The following is an 18714-nucleotide window of genomic DNA, read 5'->3' on the forward strand; positions in this document are numbered from 1 at the left end:
AAATCATGCTGTAGAGACCTGTCATAGAGCATATCCTTCTTCCATTTCTTCTCTAAACGTGATGTATTATACATAACTGAACATATGAAGGCTCTCTCCATCCAGAGTTGAATAACCAAGTCAATCAGTCCTCAAAAGTGCAATACTGTTTGGTACAGTGTTTCCATAATGCAACTTGGCATATCCTTTTACACACTGCATACATAAACTTACGGAACTTATTCTGCTTATTCATCAGTGTGGGCTAGCTTAACGCAAACCTATGTTTGTAATGAATATAATTGTTTAATAATCACAATCCAATGACAGTGGCTGCAAGCTTCAAAGTTACTCTGCTACAACTCTTGTGGGTGTTTCTACAACCAATTAAAAGGTATCTAGATTGTATTGTGATGTTTGGTGGTGTGTACCTGTGCTTGCCTGTTTTTTACATGTTGGGTAAGGTAGGGGATGTTTAAATCTCTTGGCGATTTTTTTTGCCATGTGTGTCCTGTTAAAGAGCTTTCCCTTTCATTTCTGTCCTGTAGACACACCACCATAACAAGTGAAGAAAAATCACTTCTCTAACAGTTGTCACTGGAAGTGACCCACCAAAAGTTTTTCCATTATTCATGTTTTGGTGGCAACTCAAAATTTTAAAGGGTTAACCAGAAAACACTTTCTTGATAGCTCCTCTGTTTCCCAGTAACTCCGGGGAGGTTCGATAGAACTATGAACGAAAAGCTTGTCAGCCCCATCTGGGAGACAGAAAGATATAGGGGCACCAGTGGGTGGCACCTATAAAATGTAGATACATCGGTTTTTCATTTTCTACAGTAAAAATTGTAATAAATGTTCTGCATAAGAAGGATTTCATTTCAGGTTTCCTATTATAGTCCAGTGAAAAATGAACCAAATGCCCAATCACACTTTCCAGATAGTGCAGAAAGGCTGATATTAGGGAAAGAAAAGATACGACAACAAGAGAGCTCAGGCCACAATGGAGCCTATTAGAGAACTGATTAGCGTAGAGAGTAGAAGACACAGCGGCCGGAGGTTGGAAATCCCTCACATTTAGCACACAGAAACTAGCCTGTCATAATCCTCTTGGTATCCACCTTGATTAGTTCTGGGGTTTGCTAAATTGGAAAGGCCATTATCCTTGGTGAGAGGTGATATTTCACGTGGTGCAGCCACCACAACATTTTACAGCCTGCTTAATGTGAAAGATAAAGTAGAGTATGCCCCAGACAGCATTAGCCTGAAAAGCTCCCGATCTATACAGTGCACTCTACATCATGCTGCTTCTTGGCTCCCATCGGTGTGTTTAAGTTAAATGTTGGATGGACTTGGCCGAATCCCTCATTGTTTATCATACAGGCTTTCTGGAAGACCAAAATTTGTGGAATGCATGTCTGTTCTTTTAAAGCGGCAATAAAAACAAACGCAAACATTTATTATGGTACTGGAGAAAGGGCAACCAAACTGATAAGAGGCATGGAGGAGCTCAGCTATGAGGAAAGATTAGAGGAACTCAATTTATTCACTCTTGAGAAGAGAAGAATAAGGGGGGATATGATCAACATGTACAAATATATAAGGTGGTTCATATAGTGAACTTGGTGTTGAGTTATTCACTTTACGGTCAACATAGAGGACAAGGGGGCACTCTTCACGTCTAGTGGAAAAGAGATTTTATCTCCAAATACAGAAAGGTTTCTTCACAGTAAGAGCTGTGAAAAGGTGGAATAGACTCCCTCCAAAGGTGGTTCTGGCCAGCTCAGTAGATTGCTTTAAGGCCTCGTACACACGACCGAACATGTCCGACCGTGTGTAGGGCCGACCGGACAGTTTTCCGGCCTAGCGGACAGGTTTCCAGCGGACAAATGTTTCTTAGCATGCTAAGAAACATGTCCGCTGGAAGCCTGTCCGTCGGACATGTCCGATGGTCAGTACGACTCATCGGACATGTCCGCTGGCCTGAGAACCCGCGCATGGCGTCGAAGTGATTCGACGCATTCGTGGAAGCATTGAACTTCCGGGTTTGCGCACGTCGCCGCGTCATCGTCACCGCATCGTCACTGCGTCGTCTGTCCACGGGGAATTTGGTCTGATGGTGTGTACAGCCATCAGACCAAATGATCCCAGCGGACATGTCCGATGAAAACGGTCCGCGGACCATTTTCATCGGACAGGTCCGCTCGTCTGTACGAGGCCTAAGAAAGATTCATTAAATGTACAGAATATAACTGGTCCTGACATTTATAGGTAAAGTTGATCCAGTAAAAATCCGATTGCCTCTTGGGGGGTCAGGAAGGAATTTTTTCCCCTGCTGTAGCAAGTTGGAGCATGCTTTGCTGGGGGTTTTCGTCTTCCTCTGGATCACCAATGCAATCAATGGTGGCTGCATTCATTTTTTTTTTTTTTTTAGGCTTTTCCCTCTGTTTTCACCTGGTGATATGTCCAGTAACACACCTCCTGTAGTAGAGTGCCCCCACTTTGGATGAAGATGCAGCAGAGATATCTTTGGACAGCAGCATTGTGATTCTGGGGGGGGGGGGAGGAGTGTAACATGTACTAGCAGATTTAGATACACTAACAAATTAAAGCCAAATTCAGTTAATGAGGTTGTAAAATCTAAACATTTAAAAAAAAAGTTTAGATGTCAGCATCGCCACCCTCAGCCCCACTCTACTTACCCGAGACCCCTTTCGATCCATGCACCTCAGCAGATCACTTTTCCCCTCACTTCCAGGTCTTGCTGGCTTTGCTGGGGCACGGGGAGCCGTTGGCTCCCAGTGCTGTCAATCAAAGCCAGTGACGACGAAGCGGCCCGAGTTCCACTGTCCCGCTGTCTATGTCAATAGACCCACTCTAATTCATCCCAAAAGGTGTTCTATCAGGTTTAGGTCAGGACTATGTGCAGGCCAGTCAAGTCCCTCCACCCAAAATTGCTCATCCATGTCTTTATGGACCTTGCTTTGTGCACTGGTGCGCAGTCACGTCGGAACAGGAAGGGGCCATCCCCAAACTGTTCCCACAAATTTGGGAGCATAAAATTGTCCAAAATGTCTCAGTGTGCTGACACCTTAAGAATTCCCTTCACTGGAACCAGGGGACAAGCCCAACCCCTGAAGAACAACCCCACACCATAATACCCCCCTCCGGATCTCAACCTGATAGAACACTTTGGGGATGAAATAGAGCGGAGAATGCAAGCCAGTCCTTATTGTCCACATTGAATGAATTGAATTACTGTAATGAATGAACTTTTTGATGATATTCTAATTTTATAAGATGCACCTGTAATAACATTTTTGGGGGAAAAAAAAGCCCATCTCTTCATAATATTGTCTTGCAAAAAGTGATTACATTTTTTATGCGATCCAAAGAGACAAAAGCATAACTATAAAAAAGCTTTCTTTAACCTCCCTGGCGGTATGATTCGGTCTGGAATTACGTACCAAAAGCGGTACATTTATTTTGCAAGAAAATTGGCGTTTTATACTGTAGGCCTGTAATTTTTAGAAATAACTCACTTAAATCTGACCAAGCAAGAGTCTTGTAGGCATCCCGGGTATGATTTTTTTTTTTAAAACAAAATTATAAATTATAATATAATAAATAATTATAACAAATAATAATATAATTATAATAAAAATTATTCAATAATGTAATCAACTCAAAATCACTGAAATTTGCTCAGTTGCAGAATTGTCGCTGTCATTATTTTTTTTTTTTATGACGAATTTCCCCACAAATCGCTATCGCACATTTCTGCAAGTGATTATAATTTATTGTCGCTGTTTTCTAGCTGATCTAAAACCATTTTTGACATAAAGGGACACTTTTGGACAATCTACAGTTTTTAGGCAGAAATGACATTTTTTATTTTATAAAAGTACATGCAGGGCACTGGGCAGACCACTAGGGACAAGGGGGGGGTGTATTTTTTACATACAGTACTGTAATCTATAAGATTACAGTATACTGTATGTAAAGTGTTTGTTTACTTTTTTGAATTTGGCGCCGTTCTCCGTCCCCGTGCGTCGTAACGTCGCAGGAAACGGAGATCGGCGGCACACGGGGACTGTGAATCGAGCGAGGAGGTCCCGCTCGCTCACACAGCGGGATGGCATCGCTGGATCCAGGGACAAGGTGAGTAATTTGCCCGTGGATCCAGCAAAAGGTAAGCCGCGCCGCTGCACGTCCACCCCGAGCGTGACTCGGGGATACCGATTTTAGCATTGAATAACCAACCCCGAGTCACGCTCGGGTTTACCGTCAGGGGGGTTAAATTGTTTAAAAAAGTATTGTTATTGCTGATAAAAAGTATACAATCTATTCTATATTTTGTCCCATTTCAAAATAGTTACAAATTAAATAAAAGGGATTTTTTTTCTCAACTTGACGCTAAAAACATGTAATGAAATCAAATGATAGAAAACAAAAAAATATATTAATGGTCAGAAAAACAGAAATAAACTAAAAAAAAAAAAGGAAATTAATAAAGTAAATCTAAATCCAAAACTTGTTTTTATTTTTCATAGAATATGGGGGAGCTATTTCCCTTTACTTTGTCCTGTAGACCAGGGGGTCTTCAAACTTTTCAAACAAAGAACCAGTTTATTGTCCTTCAGACTTGAGGAGGGCCAGATTGTGGGGAAATGTCACGGGCCTGGCATGAGTGAGAATAAATATGGCCTTAGGGTTGGTGGTCAATAGGAGTAGGAGTAGTGTCCCTATTAGTAAGAGGAATAGTATCCTATCATTGGTATCGTGAAAGAAATAGTGCCCCATTGTTGGTGTCAGTGGGAGGAATAGTGCCCCAAGGGCCGGATAAAGAATAGCAAAGGGCCACATCTGGCCCTCGGGCCGCAGTTTGGAGACTCCTGCTGTAGACCCAAGAAGAAGTCAGAGGATACCTCTCCGATGAGAGGGCGCTCCCCTTCTAGAGCATTGTCAAGCATCCCCATTTCCTCTGTGTTCTGGTGGCAACACAAATTTTCAGGTTTTTTCAGTCCTAGTGACATTGATGATCAGGACAATTAGAGACAGTGGGCCAGATTCATGTAGCTCAGCGGATCTTTAGATCCGCCAGATCTACGTGTTTTACAAACCGCCGGTGCAATTTAGCGAGGCTAGTGCATGATTCATAAAGCACTTACCTCGCAAATTGCACCGTCGGATCCTAACTCCCCCCGGCGGAATGCAAATTCTGCGGCTAGGGGGAGTGTACAATTTAAATCAGGCGCGTTCCCGCGCCGATTTAACTGCGCATGCGCCGCCGGCGAAAAAGCCCAGTGCGCATGCTCCAAATGACGTCGCTAGGACGTCATTGTTTTCGGCGGCTAGGTTACTTACGGCCATCCGTATTCCCGACGTACTTACGTAAACGACGTAACAAATTTAAAACTCGGCGCGGGAACGTCGGCCATACTTAACATTAGCTACCCCTCATATTAGCAGGGGTAGCTATCCGCCGGAAAAAGCCAAACGCAAATGACGTTGAAAAAGAGCGACGGGCGGGCGTACGGACGTGAATCGGCGGTTCTCCTCATTTGTATATGCGACGTGTAAAAAAAAGCGACGACACCTAGCGGCCGGCGGGAGATTACAGCCTAAGATTCGACTGGTGTAAGTCACTTACACCAGTCGGATCTAAGGGAGATCTATGCGGAACTGATTCTTATGAATCAGTCGCATAGCTCCGACCGTGGGATCTCACAGATCCGACCGTCTGCTCTCACACATACGACGGCGGATCAGGAGATCCGCCGTCGTATCTCTTGATGAATCTGCCCCAGTGAATCTCCTTAATGGTAGACAGCAAAAAAAAACTGACAGTGGTTCTTACTCCTAACTACCCTATCAAGAATCTTTTGTTATACTTCAAGGGAAGAAGGGGAAGAAATAATTGATAAGGATTGCCTAGGGTACACTAAGGATTGATAGAAGGGGTTTAACCACTTAAGACCCGGACCATTATGCAGGTAAAGGACCTGGCCAGTTTTTGCGAATTCGGCAGTGCGTCGCTTTAACTGACAATTGCGCGGTCCTGCGATGTGGCTCCCAAACAAAATTGGCGTCCTTTTTTTCCCACAAATAGAGCTTTCTATTTGATCACCTCTGCGGTTTTAATTTTTTTGCGCTATAAACAAAAATAGAGCGACAATTTTGAAAAAAAATCTATATTTTTTACTTTTTACTATAGTAAATATCCCCAAAAAAGATATTAAAAAACGTTTTTTTTCTCAGTTTAGGCCGATACGTATTCTTCTACATATTTTTGGTAAAAAAAAAATCGCAATAAGCATTTAACGATTGGTTTGCGCGAAATTTATAGCGTTTACAAAATAGGGGATAGTTTTGGCATTTTTATTAATATATTTTTTTTTACAACTAATGGCAGCGATCAGCGATTTTTTTTCGTGACTGTGGACACATCGGACAATTTTGACACATTTTTGGGACCATTGTCATTTTCACAGCAAAAAGTGCTATAAAAATGCATTGTTTACTGTGAAAATGACAATTGCAGTTTAGGAGTTAATCACTAGGGGTCGCTGAAGGGGTTATGTGTGACCTCATGTGTGTTTCTAACTGTAGGGGGGCAGGGCAGGACATGTGACGTCACTGATCACCTTTCCCTATATCAGGGAACAGACGATCAGTGACATTGCCACTGTGAAGAACGGGGAAGGTGTGTTTACACACACCTCTCCCCGTTCTTCAGCTCCTGTGGCCGATCGCGGGACACCGGCGGCGATCGGGTCCACGGCCACAGTCACGGAGCTTCAGACCGGGTCGCGGGCGCACTCCCGCGGCACGCGACCCATGTCTGGGGGACGTACAGGTACGTGCCTGTGCCCAGCCGTGACATTCTGCCAACGTAAATGTGCAGGAGGCGGTCCTTACGTGGTTAATAGGTACACATTAATAAACAAAAAAATTTAATTGTTAGGTTGCTTTAACAGACATAGTAAGATCAAGGCTCTTCCATTTGACTTGCAGATGAATGAATCAGAGTAGTTACAAAAGTAATTAGAGGGAAATTCATCAAAACTGGAGCAGCCAGAATCTCAATTAACTGGGAACCAATTCACTTCTGTGATACATTTGCCTATATGTCTCAGTGTACTGCTCCCTGCTAGCCATGGGTAGAGGTAGAAAGGAATTTCATGTGTGATTCATTCCTCTGACAGGTTATTGACGTGCTAATGTCCCCTCACTATTCTAAACGTTAATTGATCTATTGTGTTGTGTAAAGAAGATCTGTGTTTACCCTTAAAAGATGTGTATTGTATCATCAGGCTAAATGATTAGAGAAGTAGTATGTTAATTATTCTGATTGCTTCAGTGTAGTAATTAACTCCAGTGATGTCTTTATCTAAAGAAACGTGTCTGCAGGGTCGGCTCCGACTTGTCTCCTATAATCTGTATGGGAAACCCCACTGTGTGAGGGGGGCGTTCCTAACAGGCTGTAACCACATATAAGCTGAGTTTTTGTGTCAATAAATCAGTCTTGGTTCCAGCATCCAGTCTTGACTCATGTGTGGGGAATCCTGTGATGTTCTTGTATGGAGAGGAGGGAATGCTTAACGGGGATATCATACCGATACCGTCACAACTTCTATCCTTTATTTTCAAAGCTTAAAATCTAAGATAGGCCATACATTATGCAATTTTCTTTCCTTCAACCACAGATTCGACACAGGATGGATCGACTTCAGTACAACCAGACTGCCATTCACGGGAATCCTTGTACTCTGTGAATTAGAGCTTCCTCTAAATTTGCTAAGGTGGAGAGGTGGACAGCCAATCAAAGGTAGGTTTGTATTCATTCAGAAAATACAAGGCTTCCTGTGAATGGCTGAGCAGCACTCAACCTAACTTGATTTTGTTCCTGGAGCAGGATGGGTAGTCCCTGACTGCTGCCGACACACAGCGCAGTATACCGTATTTTCTGGCATATAAGACGACTTTCTAACCCCTTAAAATCTTCTTAAAAGTCGGGGGTCGTCTTATACGCCGGTAACCTAACCTTACCTTATCCCAGAATCGCGGCCGTACGATTTATCAAAAGCCGCGCCTCCTACGTCTTCTGTTCCGTGATAGGCGGAAACACTCAGCTTCCCAGGAGGCACTGTGTTCAGTGTCCGCCTATCACGGAGGCCCTCTCGTCCTGTGTTTAGTGTCCCCCTATCACGGAGGCCCTCTCGTCCTCGGACGAGAGGGCCTCCGTGATAGGCGAACACTGAACACAGTGCCTCCTGGGAAGCTGAGTGTTTCCACCTATCACGGAACAGAAGACGTAGAAGGCGCGGCTTTTGAAAAATCGTACGGCCGCGATTCTGCATGTCTTGGGATAAGGTAAGGGCACAGTCTGGCATGTAATGGGGCACAGTCTGGTATGTAATGGGGCACAGTCTGGCATGTAATGGGGCACAGTCTGGCATGTAATGGGGCACAGTCTGGCATGTAATGGGGCACAGTCTGGCATGTAATGGGGCACAGTCTGGCATGTAGTGACACAGTCTGGCATGTAATGGTGGCACCGTGAGGCGAGGCATGACTAGTAGGAAGGGGGTAGTCTTATACGGCGAGTATATCCCAAAACCAACATTTTGGCTGGAAAATTAGGGGGTCGTCTTATACGCCCAGTCGTCTTATACGCCGGAAAATACGGTATATGTGTTTGTGAAGGAAATAGTTTGTTTGCACCTACTGGGTCCAAATTAACTATTTAAACTTCACTATAACTATAAGTTTCTGACAGTGGGGCAGAAGCACAGGATGTTCTACATTCATAGCTACATTCATAGCTCTCAACTGTCTCTGATTTTGAGGGGCTGTCCTTGACTTTGAACAAAGTCCCTCTGTCATACTCATTAGGCCTCGTACACACGATCGGTTAACCAGAGGACAACGGTCTGAAGGACCGTTTTCATCAGTCAAAACCGATCGTGTGTGGGGCCCATAGGTTATTTAACCATAGGTTAAAAAAAAGCCAACTTGCTTTAAAATTAACCTATGGATTCCTAACCGATAGGTCAAAACCGATTGTTAGTAGGCACAACCATCGGTTAAAAATTCATACATGCTCAGAATCAAGTCGACACATGCTTGGAAGCATTGAACTTCTTTCTTTTTCAGCACGTCGTTATGTTTTACGTCACCGCGTTCTGACACGATCGGTTATTTAACCTATAATGTGTAGGCCTGACGGACCATCAGTCAGCTTCATCGGTTAACCTATGACAACAGTCCTTCAGACCGTTGTCCTCTGGTTAACCTATCGTGTGTACGAGGCTTTAGTCCCTCATTTTGGTTTGATCCATATAGTTTTATTTGAAATGCACTTTTTAACTTTCAAAAAGTGTTGCCCCAGTGCTAAACCTTTCATCCAAATTTTAAATTGCTGTATTTGTAAATTTCAAAAGCCAGTATAAAGGAATATTAGTGAAAAAGCATTTGTGGGTTAAACCAATCATATTTTTTGTATAATTCTCCTTTAAGGGGGTGTGGCAGGGGGTGTACTCTATGCCTACATACTTTTGCTTATAAGTGTCCTTTGTTCCTCAAAAAGTTGGGAGGTATGTACATTTACCCTTTGCATTCCGATAACGTTTTTCTTTTGGATGTCTGCAGGTCCACAACAGATTAATATAGCTGCATATAAACAATGTTGGTGCCATTGTCAAGACCAGGGCTCTCCAAACTATCTAAACAACAAGCTGGTTTATTATTGTTCGGACTTTAGAGGGGTCTGACTGTGGCCAGTGGGAGTAGAAAATGTCCTGGCGTCAGTGGGAGTAAGCCGCGTCCCCTCTTTGGTATTACAGGGAAGAATAGTGCCCCATTGTTGGTGTCAGTAGAAGGAATAGTGCCCCATCATTGGTGTAAATGAAGCAATAGTATCCCGTTGTTTGAGCCAGTGCAGGAATTTTTGCCTTGCTGTTCGTGTCAGTGGGAGGAAAAGTAAGCAAAGGGCCACATCCTGCCCACAGGCCATAGTTTGAAGACCACTGGTCTAGACCGGTTTGGTCAACTTTCTTGATGTGGAGGGCTTCACATGCGGCACTCAACATTGCAAAAAGGCCTCACATAAAATTTAGCGTGTTAGACATGTGCACAGAAAAAAAAATCTTTTTTTTTGTTCTGTTTCGTATCGTTCCGTAGGTTCGTTTCCGTTCGTTTTTCGTAAGACGCCCGTTTTCCTGTTCGTTCCCGTTCGTTTTTCGTACGACAAGATTTTTTCGTATTCCGATCGTTTCGTATTTTCGTTACCGTTTTATTTTCGTACATGCGGGATGGTTCGTTATTCTGTTTAATTCATGTTCGTTACTTGTTGACAATAATTTTCGTGAATTTTCGTCAATGATTTGCATTCTGTGTTTTGGATTCCTTTTTCTGTTCGTGTTTTCGGTAGTGTGTTCGTGTGACATCTATGACAATTTGTTGTGGATGTCATGTGGGCATGCGACTGAAGATACGAACAGAAAAAGGATTTTCGTCATTTTGTACTTTCGTAAATATATTGCGGGGATTCGCGGCACTTTCAACACGCGGCTCATCCATATTAACGATTGTTAAGCCCCATACACTTGGTCAGACTTTTTTAACAACAAACATAAAAACGATCGTTTTCCGTTCGTTCTCAGAAAATTTGTTCGTTTTTAAACTCCATCAGAAAACCATTTTTGGGTTCAAAAGTCTGGCCAACTGATCTCCCTTCAGATGAAAATCCACAGAAAAGTTTATTTGGCTTTACTGTACTACTCAGCACAAAAGAGAAGCTGCTTCACTAACTACACTCACTGCCCATTCAAAAAAATGAAAATTACATCTATAATAAAAGATTTCTATTCTGTATTTTGGGTCCTTTTTCTTTTGGTGTTTTCGGTCGTGTGTTCGTGTGACATCTGTGGCAAAAGATTTGCATTCTGTTGAATCCAAAATACAAACAGAAAAAAGGAATTCAAAATACAGGGTGCGGGTCTTTTGTTGTGGATGTCATATGAGCATACGACTGAGGGTGCGAACAGAGAAGGGATTCAAACAGGATACAGAGTGCAAATCTTTTGTTGTGGATGTCGTGTGAACATACGGCTGAGGGTGCGAACAGAGAAGGGATTCAAACAGGATACAGAATGCAAATCTTTTGTTGTGGATGTCGTGTGAGCATACGACTGAGGGTGCGAACAGAGAAGGGATTCAAACAGGATACAGAATGCAAATCTTTTGTTATAGATGTAATTTTTGTTATTTTGCCGTTTTCGTTTTGTCGTATTTTTGTCAGATCGTTCGTTCGTATTTGCGGTTGTTCGTTATGCAGCTCATTCGTAATCCTGTCGTTTTCGTACTTTGGTGCTTTATTTTTTTTCGTATGTACACATTATTCTGCGGGTACGAAAATGAACATTTTCGTACGAAAATAACATTCGTACGAACGGGAATGCACATATCTATTCAGCACATATTCAGTGTCAGAGACAGCAGACTCGCAGCAGAATATAGTCAAAGACCATGGGCATGACACAGAAGACTGCAGACTTAATACAGAAGATGGTCAGAGACTGCAGAAATAATACAAGATATGGTCAGAGATTGCAGACATGAATAATTTTTAGGTAAAGTTGATCCAGGGAGTATCCAATTGCCTCTTGGGGGATCAGGAAGGAATGTATTCCCCTGCTGAAGCAATTTGGATCATGCTTTGCTGGTGTTTTATTTTTGCATTCCTCTGGATTAACTGTGGGTATAGGATTGTGTATATAGGATTTTATAGTATATTTTCCTTTTTATTGGTTGAACTAGATGGACTTCTCTTATTTGTTTGTCTTTTTTCAACCAGACTATGTATATATGATACATGAGATGGTCAACGACTGCAGACATGATGCAAAAGATGGTCAGAGATTGGGGACTTACTTCAGATGACAGTCATTAACTGGAGACATATTGCATGAGACTAAAAAACACTGCTGTAACAGGGCAATAGGAAAAGACAAACTAGTGTCTGCAGGAGCACCAAGGGCCGCATAAAAAGTGTCAAAGGGACTCATGCGACCCGAGAGCTACAGGTTGGGGAACCAGGGGTCTAGACCATGGCCCTGTATACGTTGTACTTTGAACTTGAAATATTTGGATATCCATAGACAGCATGGACAGGGCTCACTTCCTTATTTCATGTGTTCTTGACAGATATTGGTGACATCACATGAGCAGTATATCTGTAATGATTATCTCTCTCCAATGCCGAGAAAAAAAATGAGCATGCATGAAGATGCTGGGCCCATGGCTTAGTACAGTGGTCTCCAAACTGCGGCCTTTTGCTTGCCTTTATCTGGCCCTTGGGGCACTATCCCTCCCACTGATACAAGACACTATTCTGCCATCTGACATTGACAATAGAGAACCATTTCTCCCACTGACACAACTAATAGAGCACTATTCCTTCCTATGATACCAGCAATGCGGCACTATTCCTCCCCCTAATACCAGATGTTTACTAACAATGATGGCAGGAAAATTTCCCATCCCCGCTGGCCAAAGTCCGGCCCTCCAAGAGTCTGAAGGACAATAAACCGGCCCTTTGTTTAGAATGTTTGGAGACCCCTGGCTTAGTACATTAGAATTCTGCATTCAAAGGTTAACAGCAAGTGCCAACCATACCTCAAAGTGTTGGAGCTTTTCCTGTTAAAGAAAGATGTTCTGTTGTCCTGTAGAATGGTAGTCAGCCATAACTGGAGGGTTTGGAAGGCTCATGCAGGACCGGTTTGCTATTCATACTTACAGCAGGTTTCCCATAACATAGTATATTGATCCCCTGAGCTTACACTTAAAGCAGTCCACTGGACAACAAACCGTGTAGCTCTGACTAAAGTTGAATAATACCCTTACTATAGGTGTAGGCCATTTATGTACCTGACTAAAATAAGCCCAGGATGTTGCTAGGACATTGCTAAGAGAGGCCTAGTCATCAATGCTCACCTCCACCATTACAAGAGAGAGCTCTTTCTCTGATTCAAACCTCTCACATGCTCTTCCTCTCTCCTGATGAAGGAGCTCTGAGCTCAGTGCTTCAGCACTCACTCCAATGACAAACAGGTAAGAGAGCTGCCGCTCCAGGTGAGCTCACTAAGGTAATTGATGTCCACTCAGAAGCAGATGGGTGCTGGCAATGCACAGGATGTGCAAAAACAATAAGGATATGGACAGCCGCACTCCAGTAACTTGAAAAAATACGTGCCCTTTATTGGGTACAGGAAAAAATGCACTACAGGTATCAGCACACAGTGGGATAAACAGCTGACGCGTTTCGCATTGAGTGTCAATGCTTAATCATAGCCATCATAGCTACTGGAGTGCGGCTGTCCATATCCTTATTGTTTTTGCACACTCACTCCAATGACGGTGGAGGTGGGCAGTAGTGACTAGGCCTCTCTTAGCAACACTTAAAGCAGTCCACTAAGCTCACTGGACAACAAACTGTGTAGCTCTGACTAAAGTTGAATAATGCCCTTGCTATAGGTTTAGGCCATTTATGTACCTCATGATGCCCGACTGGAATAAGCCCAGAATGTTGCTAGGACATTGCTAAGAGAGGCCTAGTCATCACTGCTCACTTCCACATCACAGGAGTGAGCTCTTTCTCCGATTCAACCCCCTCACATGCTCTTCCTCTCTCCTGATGCAAGAGCTCTGAGCTCAGCACTCGCTCTTATGATGGTGGAGGTGAGCAGTAGTGACATGGCCTCTCTTACTATAGCAAGTACATTATTCAACTTTAGTTAAAGCTGCACAGTTTGTTTTTATCTACAGGTGCCTCTTATCTGCAGTGTTTTGGTAAAGGTAAACTAATCCTTTAATATTAACCTTTAAAATATATGCAATTCTGTAATTATACCTTACCTTACTGCATACACTTTTCTGAAGCAAATTTACAATATATATATATATATATATATATATATATATATATATATATATATATATATATATATATATATATATATATATATATATATTTATTTATTTATTTTTTAACTGAATCTGTGGTAAAGTTTTTATTACCTGGAGATCCTACCAGTAACAGCACTTCCTGTTTCAGGCTGATGGCGCTACAACACTGCCTCGCTATCTGCAGGAGGCATGCACAGAACAGTTAGGGGCCCAAGCAGTCATGTGGAGGAGTGCAATACAACAGTGCAGTTTAGTGTGTAATATGGGGGGGGGGGCACTGATTGCAGCTCCTCACATTTATTTAGGATCCAAAAGCTCACATTACATTCTTAGCACAGAAAAGCGGTATTTATTTTCACTTACTTTCATTTTCTATACCACAACAGATTTTGTATGACATATGAGAAGGAAACTTACCTTGAATGACACAAAGCTCTATGACTTTCAGCTTTTGTACCTAATGAAAAGGTTTTCATCCATCGACCCTTCAATCCAAATCAGCCAGTTCTAACAAAGTGCATATGCCACACTGAATATTTCTCAAATTTGATAATCCTTATAAGCAATTATACTTGCAGATATCGCAAAACTGCTAATCGTGGCTTAAAATTGCAATCAAGTTTCTAGAATTGCTTCTTAAATACAGTTTTTAATACAAACTCAAATTAATTTTACCATGACAAGAGACATTTCATGCTCACAAAACTATGCAATAGAAGGATTTAGGTTAGTAAATACATCCACATTACATAATGGACCTTGTGGTTTTCATAACATAAAATAAAAATATAAGTATAATAAACACATAATTTTGTGTTTATGTTTTAAAAAAACAAAATCCTTTTTTATAACTTAAAGTAGAACTATAGGAAAACGTGTTTGTTTTATTTAGGATAGAGCAACAGAGGGCTGTAACCTCTGTCAGAATGTTTTTTTTTTTTCTGCCCTCCCATTGCAAAGATTTACCTTCACTTTCTGTCTTATATTGATTGATTAATTGATTAGTTGATTAGTTGTTTCGGTCCTAGTTGCCACCTCTTCCCTTTAAACCCAAACACGTATTAATTATACAGGTTCTGAGGCTAATTTAATGAAGATAAGGCACCAAGTAAATTTAATTACCACCTTAATCAGCCACAGAACCTGTGCAGTTAAAGCTGTGTTTCAGGTGGAATTTTTTTTTAAAAGTCAGCAGCTACAAACACTGTAGCTGCTGACTTTTAATAAGCACACTTACCTTTCCAGGGTGCCCACGATGTCGGCCCCCTGAGGCCGATCCATCTATCGGATCGGGTGCCGGTGCCGCCATTTGAACTAAGGGAAACAGGCAGTGGAGCCTTGCGGCTTCACTGCCTGTTTCCTACTGCGCATGGGCGAGTCACACAGTGCTTTGTGAATGGGGCCAGCTGTCTTCTGGGACGCTCCCCATTCCCCAGAAGCCAACGCAAGGAGGACAAGAAAGAAGATATCCGCGGTATAGCAAGTGGCAGATTAGGAAGACTGCCTAGCAACAGCTATTTCTGGTAAGTAATTTTTTTTTTTTCAAATTTTTAGGTCATTTTTTTTTTTTTAAGGGTGGACCTCCGCTTTAATGTGTTCAGTTTTAAAGGGATGAGGTGGTAACCCTAGTAGAGACTCAGAAGTTAGATTTAGGGACGGCAGAAATATAGGGGTACCTTGACAGGGCTTGTAGCCTACACATGTATTTGCAAATGTGTGCAGACTAAACCCCTGTTCTAAACGCATATTGTCATGCCCCGTACACACGTGTGGGATTTCCGACGAGAAAAGTTCTCATCGGAAATCCTGAGGGGAAAGCCGAGAACCTGCTCGGTCAGTCTTTCCCCCTACACATGGCTGGTTTTCCCGACAGGAAATGGTTGGGAATCCCAGCCGTGTGTATGCTCCATCGCAGTTTTTCCCATAGGAAAACTGCCAAAAAATGCCGGGCAAAAGTCCACCGGCTGGTTCTCTTTTTTTGTCCGGCAGTTTTTGGGCAGTTTTCCCGTCTGAGCATACCCGGCCAAAAGCTCTCCTCACAGTTTTCACGTCGGGAAAACCGGCCATGTGTACGAGGCATTAGACAGGTCAATTTGGTTGGTTGCTGGCTGGTTGGTAAGTCTGAGCTTGAAAATCTTTTTGTATGTGTAGATGTGCTTCTAATATTTGCTGCACAGTTGAAAAGTAACCATGGTCAAAGGCATTTGAGAAGTGATAAGGAGGTGACACGACACCTTCTCGCCACCTGTCTTAACACAGAAAATGCAGCACCACCGTGCCACAACCCATGTGCCCTACACACGGTTGCAGAGCAGTTGTGGCGCAGCCCCATTCACTTGAACAGGTCACATTCAATGCCAATACTGCCCGCCTAATACAACGGAGCATCATGTCTGCACCACATGTTCACCTATCTTGCTGCCTTTGCAGCTGAGGCCGCGTACAGACGAGCATACATGTACGATGAAACCGGTCCGCCGGACCGCTTTCACCGTACATGTATGCCCGGGGATTTCTGTATGGTGGCTGTACTCACCATCATACAGAAATCCGCGCGTAAACTATACGCGGGGCGTGTCCGCGCCGTCGACGCGGCGACGTGGGCGGCCCTGCCAGTTAAATGCTTCCACGCATGCGTCGAAGTCATTCGACGCATGCGAGGGATGGCGGGCGCTCGGACATGTACGGTAGGTCTGTACAGACGACCGAACATGTCCGAGCGGGCAGGATTCCAGCGGACTGTTTTAAAACAAGTCCAGAAATATTTGCCCGCTGGGAAAAGGCCCGGCGGGCAAATGTTTGCTGGAATCCTGCCCGCTCGGGCCTACACACGACCGAGCATGTCTGCTGAAACTGGTCCGCGGACCAGTTTCAGCAGACATGTTCGATCGTCTGTACGGGGCCTTAGAGGGTGCCATGTTAAAAAATACGGTTCAACAGCCTGTTTTTACTGCAACCCAACGAGCAAGTGTAAATGAGTCCTTACTAGCAGGATATTAAACTTTATAACAGATTTCTGAAAAAAAAACAACTTGAAGAAAACGTCATACAGAGGGATGCGATGACAAACATACTGGAAAATTAGATTACCGGTACATAAAATTTCATTTTAATATTGCAAAACATTCTGTACTCACAAAGCAATCACTACAAAAATTGATTCTATAGAATGTGTAACAACATGCATTTCATCTTGATAAATTCCCCGCACCTGAGTAGTATTCAAGCCCTGAACATTATCATACATAGGCTGAAAAACATAGGACTCAGAATTTGCCATAATAAACATGAAGCCAGCTGTTTAAGTCCAGCTGACTGTGCAAACCACAGGAAATACATTTGTATGTGTCTCACCTCCCTCAGTGGATCATTGAGCTCACTCAGAATATTGTCCTCATCAAAGATCTTTCCTTGGTACCTGTGCTCGTAATAATCATGTATCTTCTGCCGCATATCGGAAGGCAATTTGTGAAATGACATGTACTGCTCCACTTGTTTGTACTGTGAAATAAGAAAAAGACTTGTTCAGAAATTAATTATTTTCCAGGAAAAGGCACATTTCTCAGAGAAACAGAAGAGTATGATAATTGTGCTGTTCCAAACACACACATTGTTATACTGTATGTAATCTAGATAACAAAATATGAATTCCAAATATGTATATGCTTCTAGAAATCTCACTGAAGAGATTTGCCAATCATTTAGAGGTTCCATTATTTATTTTTAATAACATTCCGGATCTTTGCTATGAGTGGATACGTTTTCACACACTGAGTGGCCTGATGCTGAACTTTATTATGGTGTGAACATAGCTGGCTTTTACATTGAAAGGGCACACATACAGCATGGATCAGTACACAATTTACAATGTGGACCATATTCATGGGGTGTTGAGAGGTGTCCCTAAAGATCAGGTTGCACAAGTGCAACAAGCCAGTGTTAATTTTGTTGATTAAGACATTTTAGTTGACCAATGTAATACCATTTTAGTCGACTAAAAAAAAAACAATTTAGATGACTAAAATACGACTTAGGCCTTGTACTCACGGCAGGACATGTCCGATGAAAACGGTCTGCAGACCGTTTCCATCGGACATGTCTGGCCGGGGACTGCCCGGGGACTTCTGTTCGATGGCTATACACACCATCGAACAGAAGCCCGCGCGTAAACATTACGCGGGGCGTGTCCGCGGTGTCGCCGCGTCGATGACGCGGTGTCGCCGCGACAATGACGCGGCGACGTGGGCGGGCCGCCTTAAATATGCTTCCACGCATGCGTCGAAGTCATTCGACGCATGCGAGGGATGCGGGCGGCAGGACATGTACGGTAGATCTGTACAGACGACCGTACATGTCCGGGCGGACAGGATTCCAGCGGACTGTTTTAAAACAAGTCCGGGAAACAGTTGTCCGCTGGAAACCTGTCCGATCCGTCCCAAAATGGTCCGCTCGGGCCAACACACGGCCAAACATGTCTGCTGAAACTGGTCTGCGGACCAGTTTCAGCAGACATGTTTGGTCGTGAGTACGGGGCCTTAAGCCTCGTACACACGATCAGTCCATCCGATGAGAATGGTCTGAAGGACCATTGTCATAGGTTAACCGATGAAGCTGACCGATGGTCCGTCGCGCCCACACACCATCGGTTAAATAACCGATCGTGTCAGAACGCGGTGACGTAAAACACCATGACGTGCTGAAAAAAATGTTCAAGTTCAATGCTTCCAAGCATGCGTCGACTTGATTCTGAGCATGCGTGGATTTTTA

General features: G+C 43.1%; 1 protein-coding gene across 1 annotated transcript in view; it reads right to left on the minus strand.

Moving 5' to 3' along the window:
* Positions 1-18714, minus strand: part of HCN1 (hyperpolarization activated cyclic nucleotide gated potassium channel 1) — a 581473-nt gene that overhangs the window by 66406 nt on the left and 496353 nt on the right. Inside the window, exon 5 of the mRNA XM_040339190.1 lies at positions 17302-17448. Coding sequence (XP_040195124.1) covers positions 17302-17448 — 147 coding nt within the window. The remainder of the gene's footprint in view (positions 1-17301; positions 17449-18714) is intronic.

Source organism: Rana temporaria, chromosome 1 (genome assembly GCF_905171775.1).
Source record: "Rana temporaria chromosome 1, aRanTem1.1, whole genome shotgun sequence".
NCBI classification, from domain to species: Eukaryota; Metazoa; Chordata; class Amphibia; order Anura; family Ranidae; genus Rana; species Rana temporaria.